Below are 25,613 nucleotides of genomic sequence, written 5' to 3'. Positions count from 1 at the left end.
TATTATACCACCTCAGACCCGTGAGGATGACTACTCTCCCCCGCCCCTGCCAAAAAAAGAAAAGAACAAGTATTGACAAGAATGCGTAATAATCGGAACTTTTGTGCACTATTGGCAGTAATGTAAAACACCAACCAGATGGTGGCACATACTACTTACATGCCTTGCAGAACTCTGAGCCAAATAAACTTCTTTTATTTATAAATTATCTAGCCTTGGTTATTCCTTTGTAGCAACACTAAAAGGTCTAAAATAACTACACTTCTAAATGCTAAAAATAATCTTTCCTAGTTTCATTATAAGTCATAGCTTCTCACATTCTGATAGTAACCTTAAATGTAAATATATAGCAACTAATACAAGGTCAATAATTTTAGGCAAGAAGAAAATGATTTTATCCATTGAACAGAACTGCCCAGTGTTTCCTAAGATGAGAACAGACTGTTTTAGAAAAATAAGCTAGAACTGTACCTGCAAGTGTAATCCTAGTACTGGAATTGTTGCATGCTAAACGATGAGAAGGAAATAAGTTGAGTCTTTCATTTGTATCAAAAATAAAGAATCTCTCAAGTCCTTGATATTGTTTTGTTATAGGCTTCCTTCTGCAGGCTATTTCTTGTAACAACTAAGAAACAAAATATTCAACATTATAAAGTTTATTTTCTAACTCATTAACACAAACAAGCATATTCATTTATCAGATACCTACCATATACTTGGCACAAATTCTTCCCTCATCAAGTTTAGTTTCTAACAGTGGAGACAAATAGTAACAAAACATTTTTATATATAGTAAGTTCTAACTACCGTTAGAGTGATTTTCTGAAAGTTGATATTAATCCAAAGAGGACAGAAGTTCATGAAATAAAATATTTTTTTTTCTCTTTCTTCCTTTATTTTCATCCCTCAGTGTCCTTGTACATAAATTATCCTGGGATTCAGAGTTATTTTCACATGCAGTGGCTGTGAACTAGTGTCTTTGTCTATACATAAAATAATTCCAAAATTGAAGGTAAAATACCAATGGGAAATATCTGACCTGACAATGGTCATGGAAAAAAATGTAAGTTAACAAAACACTCATCATGAAGCAAATATACAAGTAGGAAACTGAGGCAAGAGGAAGATAAGTAATTTTTGAAGTTTATATAGCTAGAAACTAGCAGACCTAGGCTTTGAATACAGGTCTGCCTGATTTGAAACCTAGACTTATCCTGCCACCCTATTAATTCATTTTTACACGTTCTTATTCTAGAATTGAATATAACTGGGATTTTAAAAAATGTGAATCCAGTAGAAACAGATTAGGAATTCATTAGTAATAGCTCTAGATGAGGTTATAGTATAATCAGAGTAGCTATCAGTTTTTAACAATTCCCTAATGAATCTAATCTAATTAATGCCCAAATATAGTCTGTTCCAATAAATCAATGTAAACCAAATTACTTTAATTTTATATAAATTTATAAATTATATAAATGAGATCATATTAAAGAACAAAGGTAGTGACCAATAAAGCATGTCATTCAAAGACAAATCCAAATCCAAAATTCTCAGCACATATTCCCTGGCCCTCCCAGACACTGATAAACAATTATAGAATTCTTTCCACTCTAGTGAAGCTTATATTTGAATTATGCAATTGCAAATCTGGAAGAGTTTTGAATGTCTTGGTTTATAGATAAAAATCCTAAAATAGTTATGTTTTATACTTTTAGCACAAACTTACAAAGTTAACTATTGATAGTTTTAGAGCCAGAACAAAGGACCCCTGACTAGTCCATTGTTTTCCTAGCTACTGCCCTACAAATTAGTACTTAATTCTGTAGGAAGTTCCACCTTACACAGAAATCATTTTCTAAAAACTGAAGTACAAAATAAACAATTTTATACTCAATTTGGATGGAGCACAATAGATTTATAAGTAGTTTCTTCTGATGGAATGACTTCTACTAGGACAGAAAAAGAGTAAAATAGGTTCAGGTATAGTTCTTAGGAATGAAAAGAAAGTAGATTCAACCACTTTATTCAGAAGCAGGAACTCAGTCTGCAAACGGTGAAGCACCAATTCTGATGGCCACTTCAGAAAGCTCTATTTTACAGCTCCCTTCCATCTGTTTTTCACCTTTTGTTTTGCAACTCTTCAAATTCTCTTGCGATCCAACAACTTAATTCTTTACAGAGATTGGCCATCTCCCATAATAAGATGCTCAGGAGAACCTTCGACACTCAGCTTAAGATCTGTCTTACCAGTGGTGGACAATGTCTGTGAAACTATTTACACTTTTTTATTCATCAGATATAATTACCTAGGAATGGATTAAAACATTCTTTATTTTATTTATATAAGGGGCAATCCTGGAGTTAGAAACCCATTAGTTTGTTGAGAACACTTCTAAAATCCTATGACAGATTATTCCTGAAAAAACTTCAAATCTCTCAATCCAATATCCCCCATGAGGAAAAGGCAATCTTTACATAACACTATTTTATTACTGTCCAGGACTACATTTAGTCTCACCTAATTGAAAAAAACAATAACCATGTAAGCCATTTTACAACAGTCACTGGCTTTTGATTATGTCAGCAGGTTTGAGCTGCTGAGAACTTTATGGATCCTATGCACTTAAATACTCATTCAGATTGTTTCCTGAACTAGCTCTGTCAGAACATATTTTATACTGAGCAATATTTTATACTGAGCAATGGATAGTCTTAAATTGAATAAAACAAGAACGTATCCCAGCCACACACACATTCTCTTTTTTTTTTTTTTTAGATGGAGTCTCACCCTGTCACCCAGGCTGGAGTGCAATGGCACAATCTCAGCTCACTACAACCTCCGCCTCCCGGGTTCAAACAGTTCTCCTGCCTCAGCCTCCTGAGTAGTTGGGATTACAGGTGCCTGCCACCACGCCCAGCTAATTTTTGTATTTTTAATAGAGACGGGGTTTTACCATGTTGGCCAGGCTGGTCTCGAACTCCTGACCTTGTGATCCACCCACCTCGGCCTCCCAAAGTGCTGGGATTACAGGGGTGAGCCACAGCGCCCAGACTTTTTTAAAAAAAGAAAAGAAAAGAAAAGAAAAAAACAGAAAAAAAAAACAAAAAACCAACAACTTCTAAGTTCAGGGGTACTTGTGCAGGTCTGTTATATAGGTAAATTTGTGTCATGGAGATTTATTGTACAGATTATTTCATCACCCAGGCATTAAGCCTAGTACCCACTAGTTATTTTTTCTAATTCTCTCCTCCCACTCATCACCCTCTGACAAGCCCCAGTGTATGCTGTTCCCCTCTGTATGTTCATGTCACACACCTTCCTTTTAAGAAACATCTAAACCTAATGACACTCCTGTTACATTAATTGAATAGGGTAGCATGTAATAACACATGAAAGAAGTAAAAGAACCCTTCTGTAAATTATTGGCGCTATGTAGGTCACAGCTATCCTGACAGACTCTGATCAGTTGAGAGTAGACCAGGAAGTCGATGGGATGCAAATCATCAGACTATCTCACTAAATGAAAGTTTCCCTGGATTGGATAAATAGGCAGGGCCTGAGGGCAATACATATTTCCTTATCCTCTCCTGCTGAATTGAAGAGAATGACAGGAAAGAATTTTTCCAGTGAATTCCTTTGAGTTTATGATTGCTTTATTACTTTTGAGTCAGATTCATAGTTTATTAATTTTTACTTTTTTCTTGCATTTGGGATTATAAATTTCTCAGTTAAGTAGTATTTGAGCTTCATCCTATACATTATTTATCTGTGATGTTTTTGCTTACATTCAGTTCTAAATATTTCTACCTTCTATTTTAACTTTTTTCATTAACCTAGACATATTTGGCCCGGCGCAGTGGCTCACGCCTGTGATCCCAGCACTTTGGGAGGCTGATGCGGGCGCATCACGAGGTCAGGAGATGGAGACCACCCTGATTAACATGGTGAAACCCCGTCTCTACTAAAAACACAAAAAATTAGCCGGACGTAGTGGTGAGCGCCTGTAGTCCCAGCTACTCAGGAGGCTGAGGCAGGAGAATGGCGTGAACCCGGGAGGCGGAGCTTGCAGTGAGCCTACATCGCACCACTGTACTCCAGCCTGGGCGACAGAGCGAGACTCCGTCTCAAAAAAAGAAAAAAAAATAAAATTAAAATAAATAAATAAATAAATAAATAAATACCTAGACATATTTGAATTGTATTAATTTTGTTAGCATGTTGCTATCAATTTATAATTTATTGTATTATGATTGGAAAACACTGTGTGTAATATGATTTCTTTAGCATTTGTTGAAACTTCCTTTGTGGATTTATTTTTGTAATACGTTGTAACATGTATTTTGCAAATGTTCCATGTGTTCTCGCAAAGAACACACATTCTCTAATTATTGAGTATGTGGTTCTAAATATGCTCTTTAAGCTTTTTGGAATGATCAAATCTTCTCTATCTTTATTAATAGAAAATCATATTGGATTGATGGATCTGTCAATAATACCATGTGATTTTGTCCATTTTTGCTACAATATATCTGAGGCTATATTGATAGGTACACACAAATTCAGATTTTCTTTAATCTTCCTATTAGTTGATTTTAACATCTACACAATGGTCCCCTTTACCCCGATAATGTTTTATTACCTTAAATTTTTATTTATTTTTTAATTAGTGCTTGCCTTTACTCTGAAATTCCTCCCCGCCACCCCATGTTTTAAGCAGGTTTCTGGTAAAATAACTATACACACACACACTGTCCACATTTATTCTAATTACTTATATGATTGAATTTATTCCTGTCAGCTTGCTTTACTCTTTCTACTTGCTGTCAAGAACTGTGAAGGGTCTGAGATTTTACCCTGCTTGCAAACCTGTTACAGTTTCATGTATGCTGGAAGAAGATACAAGTTTCCTTGGTCAGAGACAAAGGATTTTCTCACTCACAACAATAGCAGTTGCCAGAGTATCATCATTTGGACCAATTCCCAGAACCCAATTTTCACAGGACATCATGAAGAGAGCCACGTGACATCTGCACATACCCTGAGCTGTGTTACAGAAGAGAAATCCTGACCTTAGGAAATCCATTTTATACTGGGCAGTAACCCTGCCTGACCTTTGCCAGAGGAAAACATTATTTGTATTATGTCAGACAATAAACAAACCTAGTCTTTGCTCTGAAGAGGGACATAATCTCTATTGTTCAAAGCTGTTATCTACACAAGCACCCTTGAAAATATACTTTGGAACAAATAGAGTCAGTGGTTTTGCTCAAAAGATGTGCAAAAAAACATGAGAGACCCAAGAGGAATTGTACACCCAACACTTAACCATACTATTTTTCCTTTATGCATTTATTTCCTGACTGTTTTAATTAATTGAGTTTTCTATATTCCCCTTTTCCTTTAGTATTTTGGATGACATACATTGCGTCTGTAACATTTTAATTGTTACTCAAAGTATTTAACATGTATAACTAAAACACTAAGTCAACAACATTTCCTACAATGGTCTCTACCTTCTTTGTAATACAGAATCTTAGTACTTTTAACTGTAATCATACATATCTAACAGTCTAACAAGTTATGGCACATATTATTCTCGTTCAAATTTCTTCTTTTATAATTCTCAAATTGGGCATTATAATAATTAGTTTGTAATATATCTAATACATTTTTCATTTTTCCCTCACACCATTATTTCTTGCATCCTACTTCTTCCTTCCGGGTTTCATTTCTTTCTTTTTGAAGTATATCATTCAGACATTCATTCAAGAGGGGAAATAACTAACTTACCTGAACTTTTGTTTAAACTTGCCATTATTTTATTCTTGGTCTTGAATGACAGTTTTGCAAGCCTTAGAATTCTAGATTGTTAGTCAGTTCTATTAGAAGTTTAAAGATAATGTTCCACTGTGTCACACTGTTGAGGCTCTCTGTTGCTGTACATGAGAATTTTACTGTCAATCTAGTAATTGCTTTTGGAGATAATTTTCTATTGTCTTTTATTGCTTTTAAGATTGTCTATGAGGTATCTCAAATATAAGTCATAGTGTGGATTTGTTTTTATTTATAATGTTCTGGAATTGTACTTTGTTATTTTACAATCTGTCATATTACTAACTCTTCACATGTCTTTGCTGCAATACAAGCAATTTTTAAAACTTACCTTCCAGGGTAATATTTATCTCCTTATTTGTATTTAATATGCTGTTTAGTATCCATTTAATTATAATTTGAATAAATATATTTTGAATGTTAGAACTTTTTATTAGCCTTCATAAATGGAGCAGTTCATACTATCTTATTCTTAAGTTCTTTTACTTCTTCCTTTCTATTTTAAACATTTTAAATATAATCTCAGAGGATAGAGATTGAGTCTCTCTCTAGAGCAAAGAGCAGGTTTCCTTAGTGTCCAGTGTAATAAAGATAGTCTTCCTCTAGGACAAAGGTCTGGCAGGCTTACTGCCCAGTGTAAAAGATCCGGTTTCTTAAGGTCAGGATTCCTCACTTATCACACAGCTCACTGTATATATAGATGTCACCTGGTACTCTTCATGTTGCCCTTTGGAAATGTGGAAATTGAAGTTCTTGTTTTCTCTGCTGAGATTCATGCTATGATCAATTGTTTTCTTCACTGGGGTAACGAGAAGATATGCCTTTATTTTGTGGAATCTATTGTGGGATAAGTTGTAAGGATGTCCATTTATAAAGTATTAGGATTTACTTCTGTCAGATACATCAGGGTATAAATAGGCACAGATTAACAATAATGTTAATGTCTTGGCTTGAAGTTTCCAAGCAAGAAATATATACGCAAATGTATATTTGAGTAGGTATATCCAAATCTATGCTAAATGAAAGCCCAAGACATCTATTTTCCAGGTGAAATGTTTTATTGGCCTAGCCAAAATCACTTGCAGAAATCAGTTTCCTTTCATCTTATTGCACCTATGTGCATGTTCCTAGTGCATTCCTTACATGACTGATCAGACATTTAGGGGTCTAAGTTTTTGCAGAGGCCTCAGTTTCAATTTCTTATCTCACAAAGGCACGACATCTGTAACAAAGTGGGCACAGAAAGCCAGTCCTCCAAGCAGAAGTAGAAGCAACTCAAGTATTCATCCTTCTGCTTTTTTCCTTCCCTCTTCAGTTCAGGAACCATAGGAATTCATTTTAAACGACTTTTGAGCATTATTAAAAATGTTTGCCTCACTTAAATTTCCAAAGAATGTATTATTAATAATTACAATTAGTAAAGATTTCTAGTATATAGAATGAAATTCAAATATAGTTTTATGACTTGGTAACAATGAAATAATGAGCAACTTTACCTTTCCTGTGAGAAGCAACAAAAACTACAACTCTGTTTCTTTATTAGCCATCTTCCTGAAATAATTACCTTCTTCATCTTATACTTACATTAAACCACAGTAACTGGTTCTGTCTAGATATCTGCATTTATTTCACTTTGACCATTGACTATACTATCGTAAAAAACTAGAAAGGATTTATTATACTGTATTATTCATAATGAATTTCATTTGGAAAAGTAACAGTGCTCTTACTATGGTGCATAAGGTGGGCCTTAAAGCATTATTTATCACAGCAAGCCATTTATTAAAATGGCATTCCTCATATTAGAATTTGTCCTAGAAGTCATTAATGTTCTCTTCCATATGAGTCACTCTTCAACTATCTCATAATAATGTAAGGCAGCACATTTTAACTTTAATACGAAGTAACTTGAGAATGTATTGTGTCACTAAGACATTTTCTTATAAGGTTTCTTATAAAATTTTAATATAATACACATAATAGAGAGTTACCAGTGATGACTTTGTAGTTTTTGAATCTTCAAAGCTTGGCGTCTTATGCAGATTGCTGAATTCCAAGGATTCTTTGATGTCTTGAGATAATTTCTCCTCAATGGGAGGTTTTTCTAAATCTATACTTAGCAAAGTATCCTTGCTTTCAAGTGATATGCAGGAATCATCAGACTTTTGATTACTTTCTAAACCTACACTTTTCTCTTTTAAATTTCTTTCAAAGGAGGTGCTTTCCCCAATTTTTTCAATGTCAGGAGAATACACATCAGGATCCATGATGTTGTCAAAACCTGTGTTTGAAGTTTCTGCTGTTAAAAACACACAGTTACAAAAGGTACGTAAACAAATTTAAACAAATAATAAAACTGTTAATAAACCAAAAGTTCTGTGGTTAAAAAAATGCTTTATCAATAAACACTATTTCACAAATTCCCTTACTGATGTTTTAGTGTTATAATACTTTTACTATGCTTATATTCATAAATGGTAATCATAAATGGTAATTCCTTATACAGCCAAATATTAATGAGCTAGACTAGTAAAAGAAGGTAATATTTTATTTTGCAATGAAATCTTAAAATTGATGCAAATTTTTATTTCAGCCTATGGTTCAGTTCTCACTTTCCCACCTCCTCCTCTCACTCAAATTTTACAACAATAATTCATGAGAAGTAACACAGAGGGAACATTTTTTCATTTTGCCATTTTTCCCTAGCATGCCTAACAATTAAGAGAGGGCACAGGGAAATGTGCCAGATGAAAGAAGAGCAGCAGCTGGGGGCCCAGAAAATGTGTAGCAGGGACACCTGCCTCTAGAAAGCTACAAAATGAACAAGATTGTATTAGTCATCCACCTCATTATGTCTGCTTTAAATAAATCATTTGGTTTACATCACTGGTTTTTAACCTGGTTGCACAGTAGAATCATCTGAAGGCACTCTTTAAAATTGTCAGTGTATGGGCCTGACCTCAAACCAATTAAATCAGATCCTGAGAGTGGAACTCAGGCATTGGTCTTTTGAACTTCCCCTTGCTAAGCTGTCCAGGTAATTACAATGTGTAGCACAGTAGCGAAACACCGATCTAGATTTTCTGAAAAATAAAAATTCTTTGAATGTTTACACCACACTGCTTTCATTTTAAATAAATGTACTCCATTATCCAGATTGAATATACCTTCTTCTGGTTATCCCTTACTCTGTTCCAAAAACAAATGTCTCTATAAGTAGACTATGTAAAATAGTAGAAACTTTGAATAAAACTGTCTCCAGTGATGTAAATGCTTTAGAGCTTTACAAAGGACTTGCTTGTTGTAATCAAATGTTTACATAACTCAACAATTTCAGATAGTATTTAGAACTTCTTTCAACTTCTGCTACCTCTTTGATAGCATATATATTGGGAGAAATAAAATAATATCTGTTTCAGAGAAACATCTTTAGAAGAAAACCTTTATAAAGGCTATTCAATACAATAAAACTCCCACAATAATGTTGTACTTCCCTCTTAAACCTGAATGGAAATTATCCAATTTAGGGGGAGAAAAAAAATGCCATTTCCTATATTAAAATGTCTACAATTGAAGTAAAAGGCAGGACTTGACCACAGAGGCAGGGTCTTGGCTCCAGACCAGATTGAAGACTAGCGGAAATAGGGAAGTCAAAAGTACCTCTCTCCATAAGACATGCCCACATAGGTGCAGAAAAGGCTTTTGACAAAATTCAACATTCATTCATGTTAAAATCTCTCAATAAACTAGGTATTGAAGGAACATACTTCAAAATAATAAGAACCATATATAACAAACCCAGAGACAACATCATACTGAAAGGACAAAAGTATTCCCCTTGAAAACTGGCACGAATGACGATGCCCTCTCTCACAACTCCTATTCAACATAATATTGGAAGTCCTAGCAAGGGTAGCCAGGAAAGAGAAAGAAATAAAGGGCATCCAAAAAGTAGGAGAGGAAGTATCTCTGTTTGCAGACTACATGATGCTAAATCCAGAAAACCCCATAGTTTGAGCCCAGAAGCTTCTTAAGCTGATAACTTTGGCAAAGTCTCAGAATACAAAATCAATGTGCAAAAATCACTAACATTCCTATACACCAATGACAGTCAAGCCAAGAGCCAAAAGAGCTCCAATAGCTAAGGCAATCCTAAGCAAAAAGAGCAAAACTGGAGGCATCATGCTACCCAACTTCAAACTATACTGAAGAGTTACAGTGACCAAAATAGCATGGTACTCATACAAAAACAGACACGTAGAGCAATGGAACAGAAAAGAAAACCCAGAAAATAGACCACACACCTAAAACTATCTGATCTTCAACAAACCTGAGAAAAACAAGCAATGGGGAAAGGATTTCCTATTCAAAAAATGATGGTGGGATAACTGGCTAGCCATATGCTGAAGATGGAAGCTGGACCCCTTCCTTACACCATATACAAAAATTAACTCAAGATAGATTAAATACGTAAATGTAAATCCCAAAACTATGAAAACCCTGGAAGACAATCTAGGCAATACCGTTCAGGACATGGGCACAGGCAAAGACTTCATGACAAAGATGCCAAAAGCAACAGCAGCAAAGCAAAAATTGACAAATAGGATCCAATTAAACTAAAGAGCTTCTGTACTGTGAAAGAAACTATCAACAGAGTAAACAGACAAACTACAGAATGGGAGAAAACTTTTGCAAACTATGAATTTAACAAAGGTCTAATAGCCAGCTTCTACAAGGAACTTAAAGAAATTTACAAGAAACAATCAACCTCAATAAAAGTGGGCAAAGACATGAGCAGACACTTTTGTAAAAGGGACATACATGTGGCCAACAATCCTATGAGAAAAAGCTCAACATCACTGATCATTAGAGAAATGCAAATCAAAACCACAATGAGACATCATCTCATACCAGTCAGAATGGATATTATTAAAAAGTAAAAAATAAAATAACAGATGCTGGTGAGGTTGTGGAGAGAAAGGAACACTTATACACTGTTGGTGGGAGTGTAAATTAGTTCAACCATTGTGGAAGACAGTGCAGTGCAGTGATTTCTCAAAGACGTAAAGATAGAAATACCATTCAACCCAGCAATCTCATTACTGGGTATATACCCAAAGGAATATAAATCATTCTGTTATAAAGATACACATACATGTATGTTCAATGCAGCACTATTTACAATAGTACAGATATGCTAAGCACTAGTTTATAATTTGTAAGAGGAAGCTAAATGGTGAGAACGCATGGACACTTTAGAGGAGAACAACACACACTGGGGCCTATCGAAGGGTGGAGGGTGGTAGGAAGGAGAGGAGCAGGAAAAATAATGGATACTAGGCTTAATAAATGGATGATCAAATAATATCTACAACAAACCCCCGTGACACAAGTTTAACTACACAACAAACCTACACACTCTGAACTTAAAAGTTAAAAAAAAAGGCATGCCTACCAGTGACATGTCAGTTTACCACTGCTATGGCAACATCTGGAAGTTACCACCTGTTTCCCCAGCCTGATGACCCAGAAGTTGCCAGTCCTTTTCTAGGAATTTCCAAATAACTCATCTTTTAAACTGCATGTAATTAAAAGTGGCTAAAAATATTACTTCAGAGCCACCTCTGAGATGCTTCTCTGGGTACAGTGCTTATAGGGTAAATCTGTTCCAAAAGGAACACTGCCTTTGTTGCTGCTCTACACTGCTACTTTAATAAAACTTGCTGTCTAACATCACTGGCTTGCATGGTGCAAGCCATCAGTGGATCTACCATTCTGTGGTCTGGAGGATGGTGGCCCTCTTCTCACAGCTTCACTAGGCAGTGCCCCAGTGGTTACTCTGTGTGCGACTTCCTACCACACATTTCCCCTTTGCACTGCTCTAGTAGAGAACCTCTAGAGAGGTTCTCTGCCAGAGACGTATACCTGGACATTTAGGCATTTCTGTGCATCCTCTGATATCTAGACAGAGGTTTCCAAACCTCAAGTCTTATCTTCTGTGATTCGCAGGCCCAACACCATGTGGAAGCCACCAAGGTTTGGGGCTTGCACCCTCTGAATCCAAGGCCCAAGCTGTATCTTGGCCTGTTTTAACCCTGACTGCACTTGGAGCCACTGGGACATGGGTGAACAGAGCAGTGGGGCCCTGGGCCTGGCCCATGAAATCATTTTTGCTTTCCAGGTATACAGGCCTGTAATGGGAGGGAATGCTGTGAGGATCTCAGGAATGCCCTAGAGACATTTTCCCCATTGTCTTAGCAATCAATATTTGGTTCCTCTTCATTTATGCAAATTTCTGCAGCTTGTGGTTCAAATTTCTCCCCAGAGAATGGGTGTTTCTTTTCTACCACATGGTCAGGCTGCAAATTTTCCAAATTTTTGTGCTCTGCTTCCCTTTTAAACATAAGTTCCAATTTCATACCATTTCTTTGTGAATGCATATGACTATATGCTTTTTGAAACAGCCAGGACACTTCTTGAATGCTTTTTTTTTGCTGCTTAGAAATTTCTTCTGCCAGATGCTGTAAAACATCACTCTGAAGTTCAAATTCCACAGATGTCTAGGTGGAAGAGGGAGGCAAAATGTTGCCAGTCTCTTTGCTAAAGCATATCAAAAGTGACTATTACTTCAGGTCCTAATAAGTTCCTCATTTCCATCCAAAACCATCTCAACCTAGATTTCATTGTCCATTGTCACCATCAGCATTTCGGTCAAAGCAATTCAACAAGTCTCTAGGAAGTCCCAAGCTTTCCCACATCTTCTTTTCTTCTTTTGAGTCTTCCAAACTGTTCCACCCTCTCCCTGTTACTGAGTTCTAAAGTCAGTTCCACATTTTCAGGCATCTTTACAGCAGTACTTCACTTTTCTGTTATCAATTTTCTGTATTAGTACATTTTAAAACTGCTATAAAGAACTACCTAAGACTGGGTACTTTATTAAGAAAAGAGGCTTAATTGACTCACAGTTCCACATGGCTGGGAGGTCGTAGAAGCCTTATAATCATGGCAGAAGGTGAAGGGGAAGCAAGGCATGTCTTACATGTTGGCAAGGGCTGGGGATCTGCCACACACTTTTAAATCATCAGAGCTCATGAGAACTCACTCACTATCATGAGAACAACATGGGGGAAACCACTCCTTATGATCCAATCATCTCTCACCAGGTCCCTCCCTCGACACATGGGGATTACAATTTGAGATGAGATTTGGTTGGGAACACAGAGCCAAGCCATATCATAGATAGAAATCTAAAAATTATGTACAAGATCTATATGAGGAATTCTATAAATTCTGATTAAAGAAATCAAATTTCTAAATAAATAGAGAAATATTCCATGTTCATGGATGGGAAGATTTAATATTGTCAAGGTATTTTTTCCCAACTTGATCTATAGATTCATTGCAATCCCAATCAAAATTTCTGCCTTTTTATAGAGAAACAAATGACCCAGGATAGTGAACACAGTATCGAAGAAGAGCTAAGTCAGAAGACTTGATACTACCTCACATCAAAATCACTATAAATCTGTAACAATCAAGAGAGTGTGTGGTATTGGAATACATGTAGACAAATAGGTAAATGAAACAGAACAGAGAGTCCTGAGTAGACCTATATAAATATTGTCAACTGATCTTTGACAGAGGAACAAAGGCAATACAACAAAGAAAATATAATCTGTTAAGCAAATGATTCTGGAACAACTAGATATCCACATGTGAAACAATACATATAGATACAGACCTTGCACTGTCACAAACATTAACTCAAAATAGATTACACATTTGAATATAAAAATGAAAACCTATGAATCTCTCAAAAGAGCATAGGATAAAACATAGATGATATTGGATATGACAGTAACTTTCTAGATACAACATCAAAGAAAAAATTGATAAGCTAAACTTTATTAAAATAAAAACTTATACTCTGTGAAAAATAGTCCAGAGAATAAAAAGGCAATCCATACATTGAAAGAAAATATTTGGAAAAGATACATGATAAAAGAGTGTTATGCAAAAGATACAAAAAACTCTTAAGCCTCAACAATAACAAAATAAACAACCCAATCAAAACATTAGCTAAAAACTTGAACAGATATTTTAACAAAGATACACAGTTGGCAAATAAGCATGTTAAAAGATTCTCAATATCATATGTCAACAGATAATTGCAAATTTAAAAAAAGAACAATGAAACAACACTACACAATTGCTAGAATGGAAAAAATCTGAAATACTGACACCAGATGATGGTGAGGATATGGAGCAACAGTAACTTTCATTAATTGCTGGTGGGAATGTAAAATAGTACAGCCACTTTGGTAAGATAGTTTGGCAATTATTAAAACAAAACTAAACATGTCTGTACTATATGATCCCATAGTTATGCTCCTTGGTATTTACCCAAATAAATTGAAAACTTAAGTCCCAATCAAAACCCATATATGAATATTTATAGTAGTTTTGTTCATAATTGCTAAAGCTTGGAACAACCAAACTATTCTTCAATAGGTGAATGGATAAATAAACTATTGTACATCCATACAATTGAATATTATTTAGTACTAAAAGAAATGAGAGATCAAGTCACAAAAAGACATGGAGAAACCTCAAATGCATATTACTAAGTTAAAGAATCCAATTATTAAAGATATGTACTGTATGATTCTAACTATATGATATTCTAAAAAGGCAAAACTATGAGGACAGTAAAAAAACTCACTGGTTGTCAGGAGTTGGTCAGAGAGAGGGATAAACAGGTAGGGCACAGATAATTTTTAGGACAAGAAGGTATTCTGTATGATACTATAAGTGATAAATACATATCACATTATAGATTTGTCCAAACTCACAGCATGTACAATACCAAGAGTGAACTCTAATGTAAACTATGGACATTGAGTTACAATAATGTATCAAAGTAGATTCATCCATTGTAGCAAATGTACCAGTCTGGTTGCAGAAGTTGATAATGGGGGAGGCTATGTATGTGCATGGAGTAAAGGGTATATAGGAACTCACTGTACTTTCTGCTCAATTTTGCTGTGAACCTAAAATTGCTCTAAAAAGTAAACATTTCAAAAATGTGTCTTTAAAATAACAATTACATGGGCATTTATGTGCATCATTTTCTCAGAGGCAACAGAAACACCATGCACTAGCTTGATCAAACTATACTCATCTTCAGGAAAAGATTGGAGTACTCTAAAGTCCTAAATTCCCATGTGGTTATAGCTCATGTTTGGCCATAATAATTTAGTGGTTTAGGATTATCACACACCTACCACTGCTTTCTATCTTCTGCTGCCCAATCAGAAAGTAATCATCAGTTTTACAACTATTTATTTCAGATATGCCCTCCGATATCTTTCAAAAATCTTATCTTCACATATGATATATTTATTAATTTTTCTTAAAATTCTAGGTAGATCAGATCTAATAGTTAAAAGGAGGCTTGAAAATTATCTAGTTCCTACATTTTTGCTTAGGAAAATGAAGCCTAAGCAAGTAAGTGTCATGTTCAAGGTCAGACAGTAATTTAAAGGCAAAAATAGAAACAAAATCTGACTCCTAGGCCAGGATACTTTGCTGTGACTCTCTTTAAATGATCTCACAATCTGGAAATTAAAACCACACATATGCATACAGTATTCTAACCTAGGGAACTACCAGTAACAGTATCATAGATATATAAGCACGATTATTTGTTTTGTTTTATTTTGTTTCAGACAGAGTTCTGCTCTTCTCCCCTAGGCTGGAGTGCAGTGACGTGATCTTGGCTCACTTCAATCTCTGCCTCCTGGGCTCAAGTGATTCTCCTCCTGCCTCAGCCTTTTGAGTAGCTGAGATTACAGGCGCCTGCCACCATGCCCAGCTATTTTTTTTTTTTTTTTTTTTTTTTAGTAGAGATGGGGTTTTGCCATGTTGGCCAGGCTGGTCTTAAACTCCTGACTTCAGGTGATCCACCTGCCTCAGCCTCCCAAAATGTTGGGATTACAGGCGTGAGTCACCGCACCCGGCCAGTGATTTGTTTTATTTTCATTTATCTCTTGTGAAACTTTATATCAGATCTGAACATTTTTGGAAAATATATATATATATACATATATTTTCTTTTTGAGAAGGAGTCTCTCTCTGTTGACCAGGCTGAAGTGCAGTGGCACAATCTCGGCTCACTGCAAGCTCCGCCTCCCGGGTTCACGCCATCCTCCCGCCTCAGCCTCCCGAACAGCTGGAACAACAGGCGCCCGCCACCACGCCGGGCTAATTTTTTGTATTTTTAGTAGAGACGGGGTTTCACCGTGTTAGCCAGGATGGTCTCGATCTCCTGACCTCGTGATCCACCCGCCTCGGCCTCCCAAAGTGCTGGGATTACAGGCATGAGCCACCGCACCCGGCCCATTTTTGGAAAATATTTAGTACAAGTCAGGGCAAGAGGGTGCCAGTCAGACTTTTATCACTAAAAGGCCTTCCATGTAATCTTTTAAATGCTAGCTGAGTCTATAATAACTTTTAGAGTACACTATACTGGCTGATTTTTCTTACACATACAAACACTGTTGTCCACTGACTAAATTGCATATTTACTAGAAAATTATATTTTCAACCAATTTTCATTTTAGTACTGAGCTTTTTTTGGTTTTAAAATGAGCAGCATACCAAAGCTTTTATAGACTGCAATAGTAAATTACCAACACGCACTGTTAATAATATTTAGCAACAAGAAAAGTGTTACCTTTTGAATTATCTTTGTAATAAGTAGAGCTGTTTCTCAGACAAAGATTTAAGAAGTCTCTCTTTCCCTTATGGAAAACATGATGTTGATGGACATCATTTTCATATAGAAAGTTATTCTTCTGATAATCATGAAAAGCACAACTTTCACATGTAGGGACAAACAAAATAATAGAGTTGAAAAAATGTTTCAAAAAGAAAATGTTTTAAGTCCCAGGTCATTAAAACAAATACAGTAAAACCTTAATAGAATAGGGTTATTTACATTAATTTAATATTTATTTTAACCTTACTGTGAATACATTCTCAACTGAAAGTAACTAATAATATTACGGATTTAAGAGGGATAGGCAACTGGACCAAATCTGATTTAACTGCAAAATTTCAGTTGAAAGTTTGTTTTCCAAAATATCTCAAAATAAATTTGATTTCTTACATTTTCTTCTAAAAGGGAGCGTTATCTTTCAAGCTCATTAAAATCTGATGAAATCAAGGCTTTACTACTAGATAAACATATTATTTGTTCAGCAAAGAGATATGAGTTTAAAAGCAGCATGTGATATTTAGGTTTCAAATTTGAATAATGATTAGCTATATGCATAGTCACAATTTAAATAACATTCCTTATGAACTGAATAATATATTTAATAATACCTAATATTTATATAAGCTCTACAGAATAGCATCATAAAACTTATGGATTATACTCAACCAAAAAGGCCCTCTTGTGTCGCTCATGATCCCCAGGAGAGAGATAAAATTCAGGTAGTTCTATGGGCACCTCCAAAGCAAAGCTGTAAAACTACTGCCAAACCATGATGAGTAACTTTTTCTGCCTTCTCTAACACCTTACACAGGAGTCAAAGCAAAACATGTGATAAGATATATGAAAGAGTCAAATTAGAGAACAGAAATGCCATTCATTTCCTTGGAGATTGAGTGGTGAATATAAACCTCTTATCTGCTGAACAGAAAGTTTTCTCCTGCAAGAACTCCACTTCCAAAAGCACATTTGCTACTAGATCGCTGGTTCTGTGTGTCTAAACACGGGCTTTTTCTGTTCGGGGGAATCACTCAGGCCCATAGCTATTGCAAAATACTGACAGGGGCCTAAGCTGGTCTGAATAAAAAATCAGTAGGCGGGTTACTTGACAGGAATTTCATTCCACCGTTTACAAATCCTACAGTTTCAACAACAAAAAAAAAAGGACTATTTTAATATTACTAACAGATACAGTTAGATACTATTTTTCATTTGGAAATGAAAAAATTCTCCAACACAATTACAAAGGGAAATATTACACTTCATTTATTTAATTATACATTAAAATCTACCTATGAAGTAATTTATAGTATAGGAGCTCTTTTAGTCTCTCAGTCTAATCATCTATAAAACATTTTATTTAGGGTTCATAGAAAACTGAAGAAAAACCATAGTATCTTTGGAGAAAAGAACAAAGCTCATACGAAATATATCAAAGTTAATCAACCATTTCAGAGGATAACAACACTTAAGTTCAGAAGAATTTATTTAATAATCCAAATATTAGGTAAGAGTACAAACCTATCACTTAGACAGTTTTCTAATTGCTGAATGTTATTAAATATTAGCAATATTGTATAAAAATTTGAGCATGGGTTAAGTAAAATATACTCTAACATTAATGTCACATGTTTTTTGACACCACAAATTTCACATTTAAAAAGACAGTTGATTTTGTGTGTGTGTCAGGAAGGGGCTCAATATGCACACAAAGTTAATTAGAAAGACTTTACCTTTGTTGACTGTCTGCATCAGCTAATTCAACTTTGTAAGGCACAATATTTTCTGGTTCTTCAAATTCCTCTTCATAAGCCTTATTAAATTAATGTTATATAATATTAGTAAGTTCACAAAAATTTATTACACATTAACCAACTTATGGGTGATATTGAGAGTATGTTTTTCCTACAAATGATGTTATGAGAGCTCTAATTATATTTTATAACACATAAGTTCCAGGAGAACTAAACAAATTCAACTAACATTTGGTTGATATGTCAATTACTTTATCACTATTGTAATACCCCAACCCAACAATAATAACTTCTATTTAAATATGTAACTATTATCTGCCAAGTGGATTAGTGACTAGGAGGTTTTCAGTTCTCTGACTGTCTCATCATAAACTTACTCTGTGTATCAACAATGTAATGAATGGCATGCCCACATGTATGTAGTATGTGTGTTTTTGTCCAGTCTCCCAAATTTATCCAGAGGAGAAACAAAAATGTTGCTAGCCAAAAAACACAAAGAACAAAAATAGCAGAAGCTTTCAACCTAAGAAAGGAAGAAAGCAGTATTTAAAAGAGGTAAGTTCTCCATTCTAGTCATTTTCTGTAACAACCGCAGTAAGAGAAATATCTAGGACAAGTGGCACATTCAGCTACTATATTATTAGAAAGTCAGAAATGCACTGAGTGTATCATACCCTAAACCTTCAGTCCAGAGCTCTAACTCTGACTGGGTCTGGCTCTAGTTGATTCTATCGGTGTCTTCTATATATATGGTCAAGTCATGTTCAAGTGATTTTACTGAACTTCTTAAGTCTGAAACACTATTTCTACCTTTAAACAGAAAATAATATTAAATGACATTCAAGAAACTAAATTTACACTTAAATTTTAATAGGTACCATGTAATGAGACTGATATTTGTTTAAAAATCCGATAACATATAGAACTAAACTAACAAAATATCACACTACATTTCTTTTTTTTTTTTTTTTTTTTATTATACTTAAGTTCTAGGGCGTACATGGTGCATACACGTGCAGGTTTGTTACAATGCCCCTGATACTTATGCCATTGCGAGTGTGTGCTGCACCGCATCAGAACCTCGGTCAGCACCCATCAACATTCATCATTTATATCTTGTATACACCTCCCGCAATGCAGGCCTCCTCTCCCCCCCCGACCACCCTCCCCAGATGATAAGGCCCCCAGTGCCGTGATGTTCCCCTGTCCGAGCTCAAGTGATCTCAGTGTTTGTTCAGTTCCCCACCTATGAGTGAGAACATGCGCGCGGTGTTTTGCCGTTTTCGCTTCTCTGTGATAGTATTGCTAGGAATGATGGGGTTCCAGCCTGCATCCATGGTCCCCTACAAGGACGCAACTCATCCTTTCTTTATGGCCTCATAGTATCTCCATTGGTGTATATGTGCCACATTTTCCGTTAATTCCAGTCGTGGTCACAGGATGGACATTTGGGTTGCATTCCAAGCTCTTTGCTATTGCTGAATAGTGCCGCAATAAACATACGTGTACATGGTGTCTTTGGTAGTAGATGATTTATAAATCTCCTTGGCGTATATACCCAGTAGTGGGATGGCTGGGTCATATGGTACATCTAGTTCTAGATCCTTGAGGACACACTACATTTCTATAAGTTAAAATAGTGAAATGTCTTCTTACCTCCCATACTACATTCATCCAAAAAAAGTGACAATACCAGTTTAGCTCACAAATTTACTCTTTACATTCAGAATAATATTGTTTTATTCTCATAAGCACATTTAAACTCAAACACCTGTAAATTTCCTATTAAACTATGTTAGTTATTTGAGAAATCTTATTGAAAATAATATGCAGATGTAACTATACACTATGAATTCCCTGCTAAAAAGCATGAATGGATGAATGGTCATTATGCACTTATGCACTTACATCATCCAGTTCGACTATTTTTAGAGATGGTTCAGGTCTCTCTATGTTTAATGTTTCTACTGGCAATAAAAGAGCTGTGTGTTGTACTTCGGTCTCCTCACCTAGGAAATAAGATTCACAAATAATATCATCAAAGAATATATCTTACTTTACAATTTCTTCAAATAAGATAGCCACCAAAAAAGAAGAGTGTTCTCATGTATATCTACACAAAAATACAGATACTGCCAATTTTCCTAGTTCAAGTGAAATACACATTTATTAGCATTCCATTTTTAAATGAAACCATCTAAATCAAGGCAAAGTATATCCAGGGAAAGGGAAAGAAGTGAGTCTACATGATTTTAATCTAAAGATAAAAGATTACATGGTACAACTGAGAATAATATATTAAAGAAAACCAAAAGCAGATTCTGATTAATGCTTATAATTTGAAATAATACATTTTAAAAATATCTAATCAAGTATGAACTAACCATCACTATCTTCATCATTTTCATTTTGAGAACACTGTGCATCACCAGTGGTTTCACATGGATGTGGGAATGTATCTGGTAGCAGATTAAAAAGTTGCTCTTGTGGAGTTCTACAAAATAAGAAAGAAGCAATTAAGAGACTGAAATATATTACCTGAAACTTTCCCAGACAAGCTCTTGATTTATTTATCAAATGAGTGAGTATACAAAATTAATGATGAAACCATAACTGTACCTTTAATTCAAAGATAAGTACAGTTGTATAACAGAATCTTAATGTACTAAAAAAAAAACCTGTGTAAATCAACTTGACATCACAGAAGATTTTTAAATTACATATCCTACTGAGTTTTGTTTAAGCTAAAAATCAAAGTTATGCTACAAGTCAGTGTTCTCTCAAAAGCCACATGGAGTCCATTAAAAACACCATGCTACTTAAAAACCTAATTTATGAATATGAGTTTTAGTTCACAGTCTTGGCATTGTGTTGATGAATTCTAAGGGAACCTGAGGGCATTTGTCTGAACTTCCATCATAACAGCAGGGTGATAACATAGGCTCTTACAATAAAAATGTAAGGTGTTCAGCCTGTGTTATCTATTACTTAATTAACAGTGAAGACTGATGCAGCCCATTTCATATGGAAGGCAATGAAACCCAGGAATTCACAGAGGTCAAGAGTGTATATTTGGTTTCATAGTATATAACCACATTACTGGAGAGAAGGGTCACTTTTTAGCCAAGAATATGAGTAGTTGCACAGCCCTTCCATACCATGCAAACTCATGAAGTCCTCATGTAAAAAGCAGAGCCTTCTTAACGATATTTATAGTTAATATGGATACAAAATGTTAAATATAACAGGCTCCATTCTAACAAATTTTGGTACATTAAATTTTATTAGATATTAAATAGGCACTAGTATGATCTTAATTTTATGGAGGATGAAACGGAGACACAAAGTGGTGTACCAACTTGTTGAGTCATTAGGGTAGTGAATGCAGAAGAGGAATTTGAACTCGAGCAATCTGCTTCCCAAAGACCATGTTCTTAACCATGTACTTCCTTTATAATGCCCCTTCTGCAACTTTAAAGGAATTAAAATTTTGATAATCTTCTGGTAGTCTATGGTTATCTGTGTTTTCCCAATATATGTAATGTATATATAAGATGACTTTTGGGAGCAAGCCCCCCAAACTGGCCATAAACAAAATCTCTGCAGCACTATGACATGTTCTTAATGGCCCTAACGCCCAACTTGGAAGGTTGTGGGTTTACGGGAATGAGGGCAAGGAACACCTGCCCTGCCCAGGGCGGAAAACCACTTAAAGGCATTCTTAAGCCACAAACAAAAGCATGAGCGATCTGTGTCTTAAGGGTGTGTTCCTGCTGCAATTAATTCGGCCCATCCCTTCATTTCCCTTAAGGGATACTTTTAGTTAATTTAATATCTATAGAAACAATGCTAATGACTGGTCTGCTGTTAATAAATATGTGGGTAAATCTCTGCTCAGGGCTGTCAGCTCTGAAGGCTGTGAGACCCCTGATTCCCCACTTCACACCTCTATATTTCTGTGTGTGTGTGTGTCTTTAATTCCTCTAGCACCACTGGGTTAGGGTCTCCTCAACTGAGCTGGTCTTGGCAAATGACTATACAATATTTATATATTATTGAACTTTGTGTCTTAACAAATTTGATGAGTATGGCATCCTACATCATAATTTAATTTGGTGACAGACGAAAATATTGAGTTATGTCAAAGACAAACTAGCATCCATCTACAAGAAACCTCTTTCCAGTTTGACATGGATCTACCAAACTAAAATTCATCATACATATACATAAATATACTGTTATCTAGATATTCTTTCTTTATGAAGGTTTTTGCTTCATAAAATCCCTGAACCAAAGCCTTATAGAAGCTAGATAATGAATTATTGGAGTTTATAGGGTCATATAAATTGTTTGTTCTAAACTCAAAATTTTGCAAATGAGAAAACTTGGGCCACAAGAATTGAAGTGATATTTTCCCATAAATAAACTACTAGTTAGTCAGAGAACTAATTCTGGATTCTGGATATTCAAACCCTGGCACCAGTGCTTTTTTTTTTTTTTTTTTTTTTTTTTTTTTAAAGATGATGTCACATAAATAAATGATAAAATATATTTCAGATAGCATTTACTTCACCATAGTTTCCTCTTTTAGAATTTAGCAAATATTTTTTGAGCATTGACCCATTCAGTTGGTTAAATGTGTGATGAGTGTTTCTAAATCTATTATGTGAATCAGTGGTAGGCTGTTTGCAACCAAATGGCCAAGGAATACTTTTTTTTTTTATGCTAGGCCTCACACCTATTCTTAGAGACACTAATTTTAGTTCATTCTGTTGTCCAGGAATCAGTAGTGTAAAACTTGCCCCGCTGCTACTGATGATTAGCTAGACTTGAGAAGTACACACAATGAAAAGAGTAAGGGAACTGGAATCAGAATATCAGCTAGTTGCTAACATCTGTCTTTAAAATATTCTTAATCCAAAACGTCTGCACTCCTTCTTTAAGCTTTCCCATATCTAAAAGATCTACTCTAGGTGTTGCTACTAAGATCTATCAACACTTTTACGTTGTTACAAATGGTAGGATTTTCTTCTTTTTAAGGCCAAATAATATTCCATTATACATATATGATATTTTTAATTTATCCATCCATTGATGAATATTTAGGTTGTTGCCATATATTAGAGAACATTATGCTATGTAAAATAGGCCAGACACAGAAAGACAAATATTGCATGATCTCACTGATACAAAAGTCAAACTCAAAAGTAGAGAGTAGAATGGTAGTTGCCAGGGGCTGGAGGTTGGGAGAAATGGAAACATGTTGGACAAAAGTCGTAAAGTTCCAGTTACACAAGATGAATTAATTCTGGATATCTAATGTACAGCATAATAACTATAGCTAATAGTAGGTCTTAAGTGTCACACACAAAAAACTGAAATTATGAATATATTAGCTTAGTTAAGGTATTATTGTGTAATGTATGTATGTATCAAAATACTGCATGGTAAACCTTAACTATATATGATTTTTATTCGTTATTTATACCTCAATAAAGCTAGGGGATAAAAGGTCTATCAACACTTCTGTATTGATTGCAGATAAAAATTTTAAAACTTTTACTGTCCAAATCAGTAAAATATTAAAAAAGCAATAGAACATATATTTATAAGCCTACTATATAAAACACAGCAATAAGCAAAAGTAAGGTCAAAATCATGATCATGGTTATTTACATGAGAAACTTTTCTGAAGCAAAACATCAGAAATGCATCAGAAACCTGTGAATTGCAAATAGATTGTCCTACATTGACATCTATAATCAAGACATAAAGTATTAGCTCAAAAAAAAAAAAAAAGATTTCCATTAAAATAACCATGTAAATAAGACCCTAGCGAACATGGAAATATTCACTAAGTATTCTTTTCTGCTAAGGAAACTGGCCAAGACACAGCATTGAGCACAGTTCAGGACCTTGATGTGACTGTGATGAAACTTTCTTGTATGTGTTCAAGCTCAAATGACAGTTGTCACTTAATAACAAAACTGTGCTTCTTTTATTATATAAGAAACCCAAAATGACCCAATATTGAAAGGTAGCCACCAAAAATGACAAGTGACTCTGGAATTACATTTATATGCTAATTGCTAAATTAGAAAAAGTCAATTAACAGATACATACTACTGTTACACATATCCTTATTGACTTTTAAAATTTGAATAAATTTGTAGTGTATAGTTCTGTGGATTTTTACCAATGCATAAAGTCATATGTCTACCACAGTATCCCCACAAAAAAATGGCCTGAAGAGTTATGATGGGCATCATACTTTAAAAAATATATACAGCCTGGACATTAGTTATAAATGAACTAGCTTAAACCTCTGCCATGTAAGCGACTACAATGAGATACAACTACACACCTTATTAAAATATCAACCAAAAGAAAAAAAAAAACTGAAAATACCAAGTGTTGACAAGGATTTGGAGCAACCGGAACTCTCATACATTGCTGGAGCAAATGCAAAATGGACAGTCAATTTAGAAAAGAGTTTGGCAGTTTCTTATAAAAGTAAACATGCACTTACTATATAGCCCACCTATCACAGTCCTAGGTATTTACCCAGGGAATTAAAAACCTATATTCAAGAAAAACCTGTTATGAAAATATTTTAAAGGACCTAGCTATAATTGCCAAAAACTGGAAACCAGCCAGAAGAAATATTGATTCATACAAGAACATGAATGAATCTTAAATGCATTCTGCTAAGTGAAGGACATGAAAGGACAGACACTGTATGATTTCATTTAAATGACCTTCAAAAAAAGGCATATTTGTAAGGGTGGACAACAGATGAAAGGTGTTATGGACTAAGAAAGGGAAGAGGAGAAAGAGGAAGCTCAAGGTAATTTTGTGGTTGTGAAACTGTTTTGGGGGGGCGGGGTACTGCAGTAGACACATGACTTTATGCATTGGTAAAAACCCATAGAACTGTACACCACAAGTTTATTTAAATTTTAAAAATCAATGAGAATATGGGCAGAACCCAATGAAAGTCATACCAACCTTAAAGGAGGTGAGAAAGAAATGAGCACTGTGGCCAAAGTGATGTTGCAAAACATGGTTTGGCCTAGATACCGTAGGCTACAGATAGAAAGCATGACACAAAAAGACTGTACTCTAGGTGGAAAATTCATTTATTTCAGTGATATTATTAATAATTTTGAAACTAATTGTCCCTCATTTCTCTCAGTGATATTAGTGATTCTGAAACTACTGTATGTATAAATATATATATATATAT

General features: G+C 35.0%; 1 protein-coding gene across 1 annotated transcript in view; it reads right to left on the bottom strand.

Moving 5' to 3' along the window:
• The window catches only part of ZBBX (zinc finger B-box domain containing), a 148,934-nt gene that overhangs the window by 58,255 nt on the left and 65,066 nt on the right, over window positions 1–25,613 (bottom strand). Inside the window, exons 11-16 of the mRNA XM_017886716.1 lie at window positions 20,752–20,861; window positions 20,276–20,376; window positions 18,347–18,426; window positions 16,572–16,714; window positions 7,828–8,135; window positions 472–625 (exon numbers count right to left, since the gene is read on the bottom strand). Of these exons, the coding sequence (XP_017742205.1) occupies window positions 472–625; window positions 7,828–8,135; window positions 16,572–16,714; window positions 18,347–18,426; window positions 20,276–20,376; window positions 20,752–20,861 (896 nt within the window). The remainder of the gene's footprint in view (window positions 1–471; window positions 626–7,827; window positions 8,136–16,571; window positions 16,715–18,346; window positions 18,427–20,275; window positions 20,377–20,751; window positions 20,862–25,613) is intronic.

Source organism: Rhinopithecus bieti, unplaced genomic scaffold (genome assembly GCF_001698545.2).
Source record: "Rhinopithecus bieti isolate Rb0 unplaced genomic scaffold, ASM169854v2 scaffold_15814, whole genome shotgun sequence".
Classification (NCBI taxonomy): Eukaryota; Metazoa; Chordata; class Mammalia; order Primates; family Cercopithecidae; genus Rhinopithecus; species Rhinopithecus bieti.
This window is presented reverse-complemented; position numbering and strand designations above follow the sequence as displayed.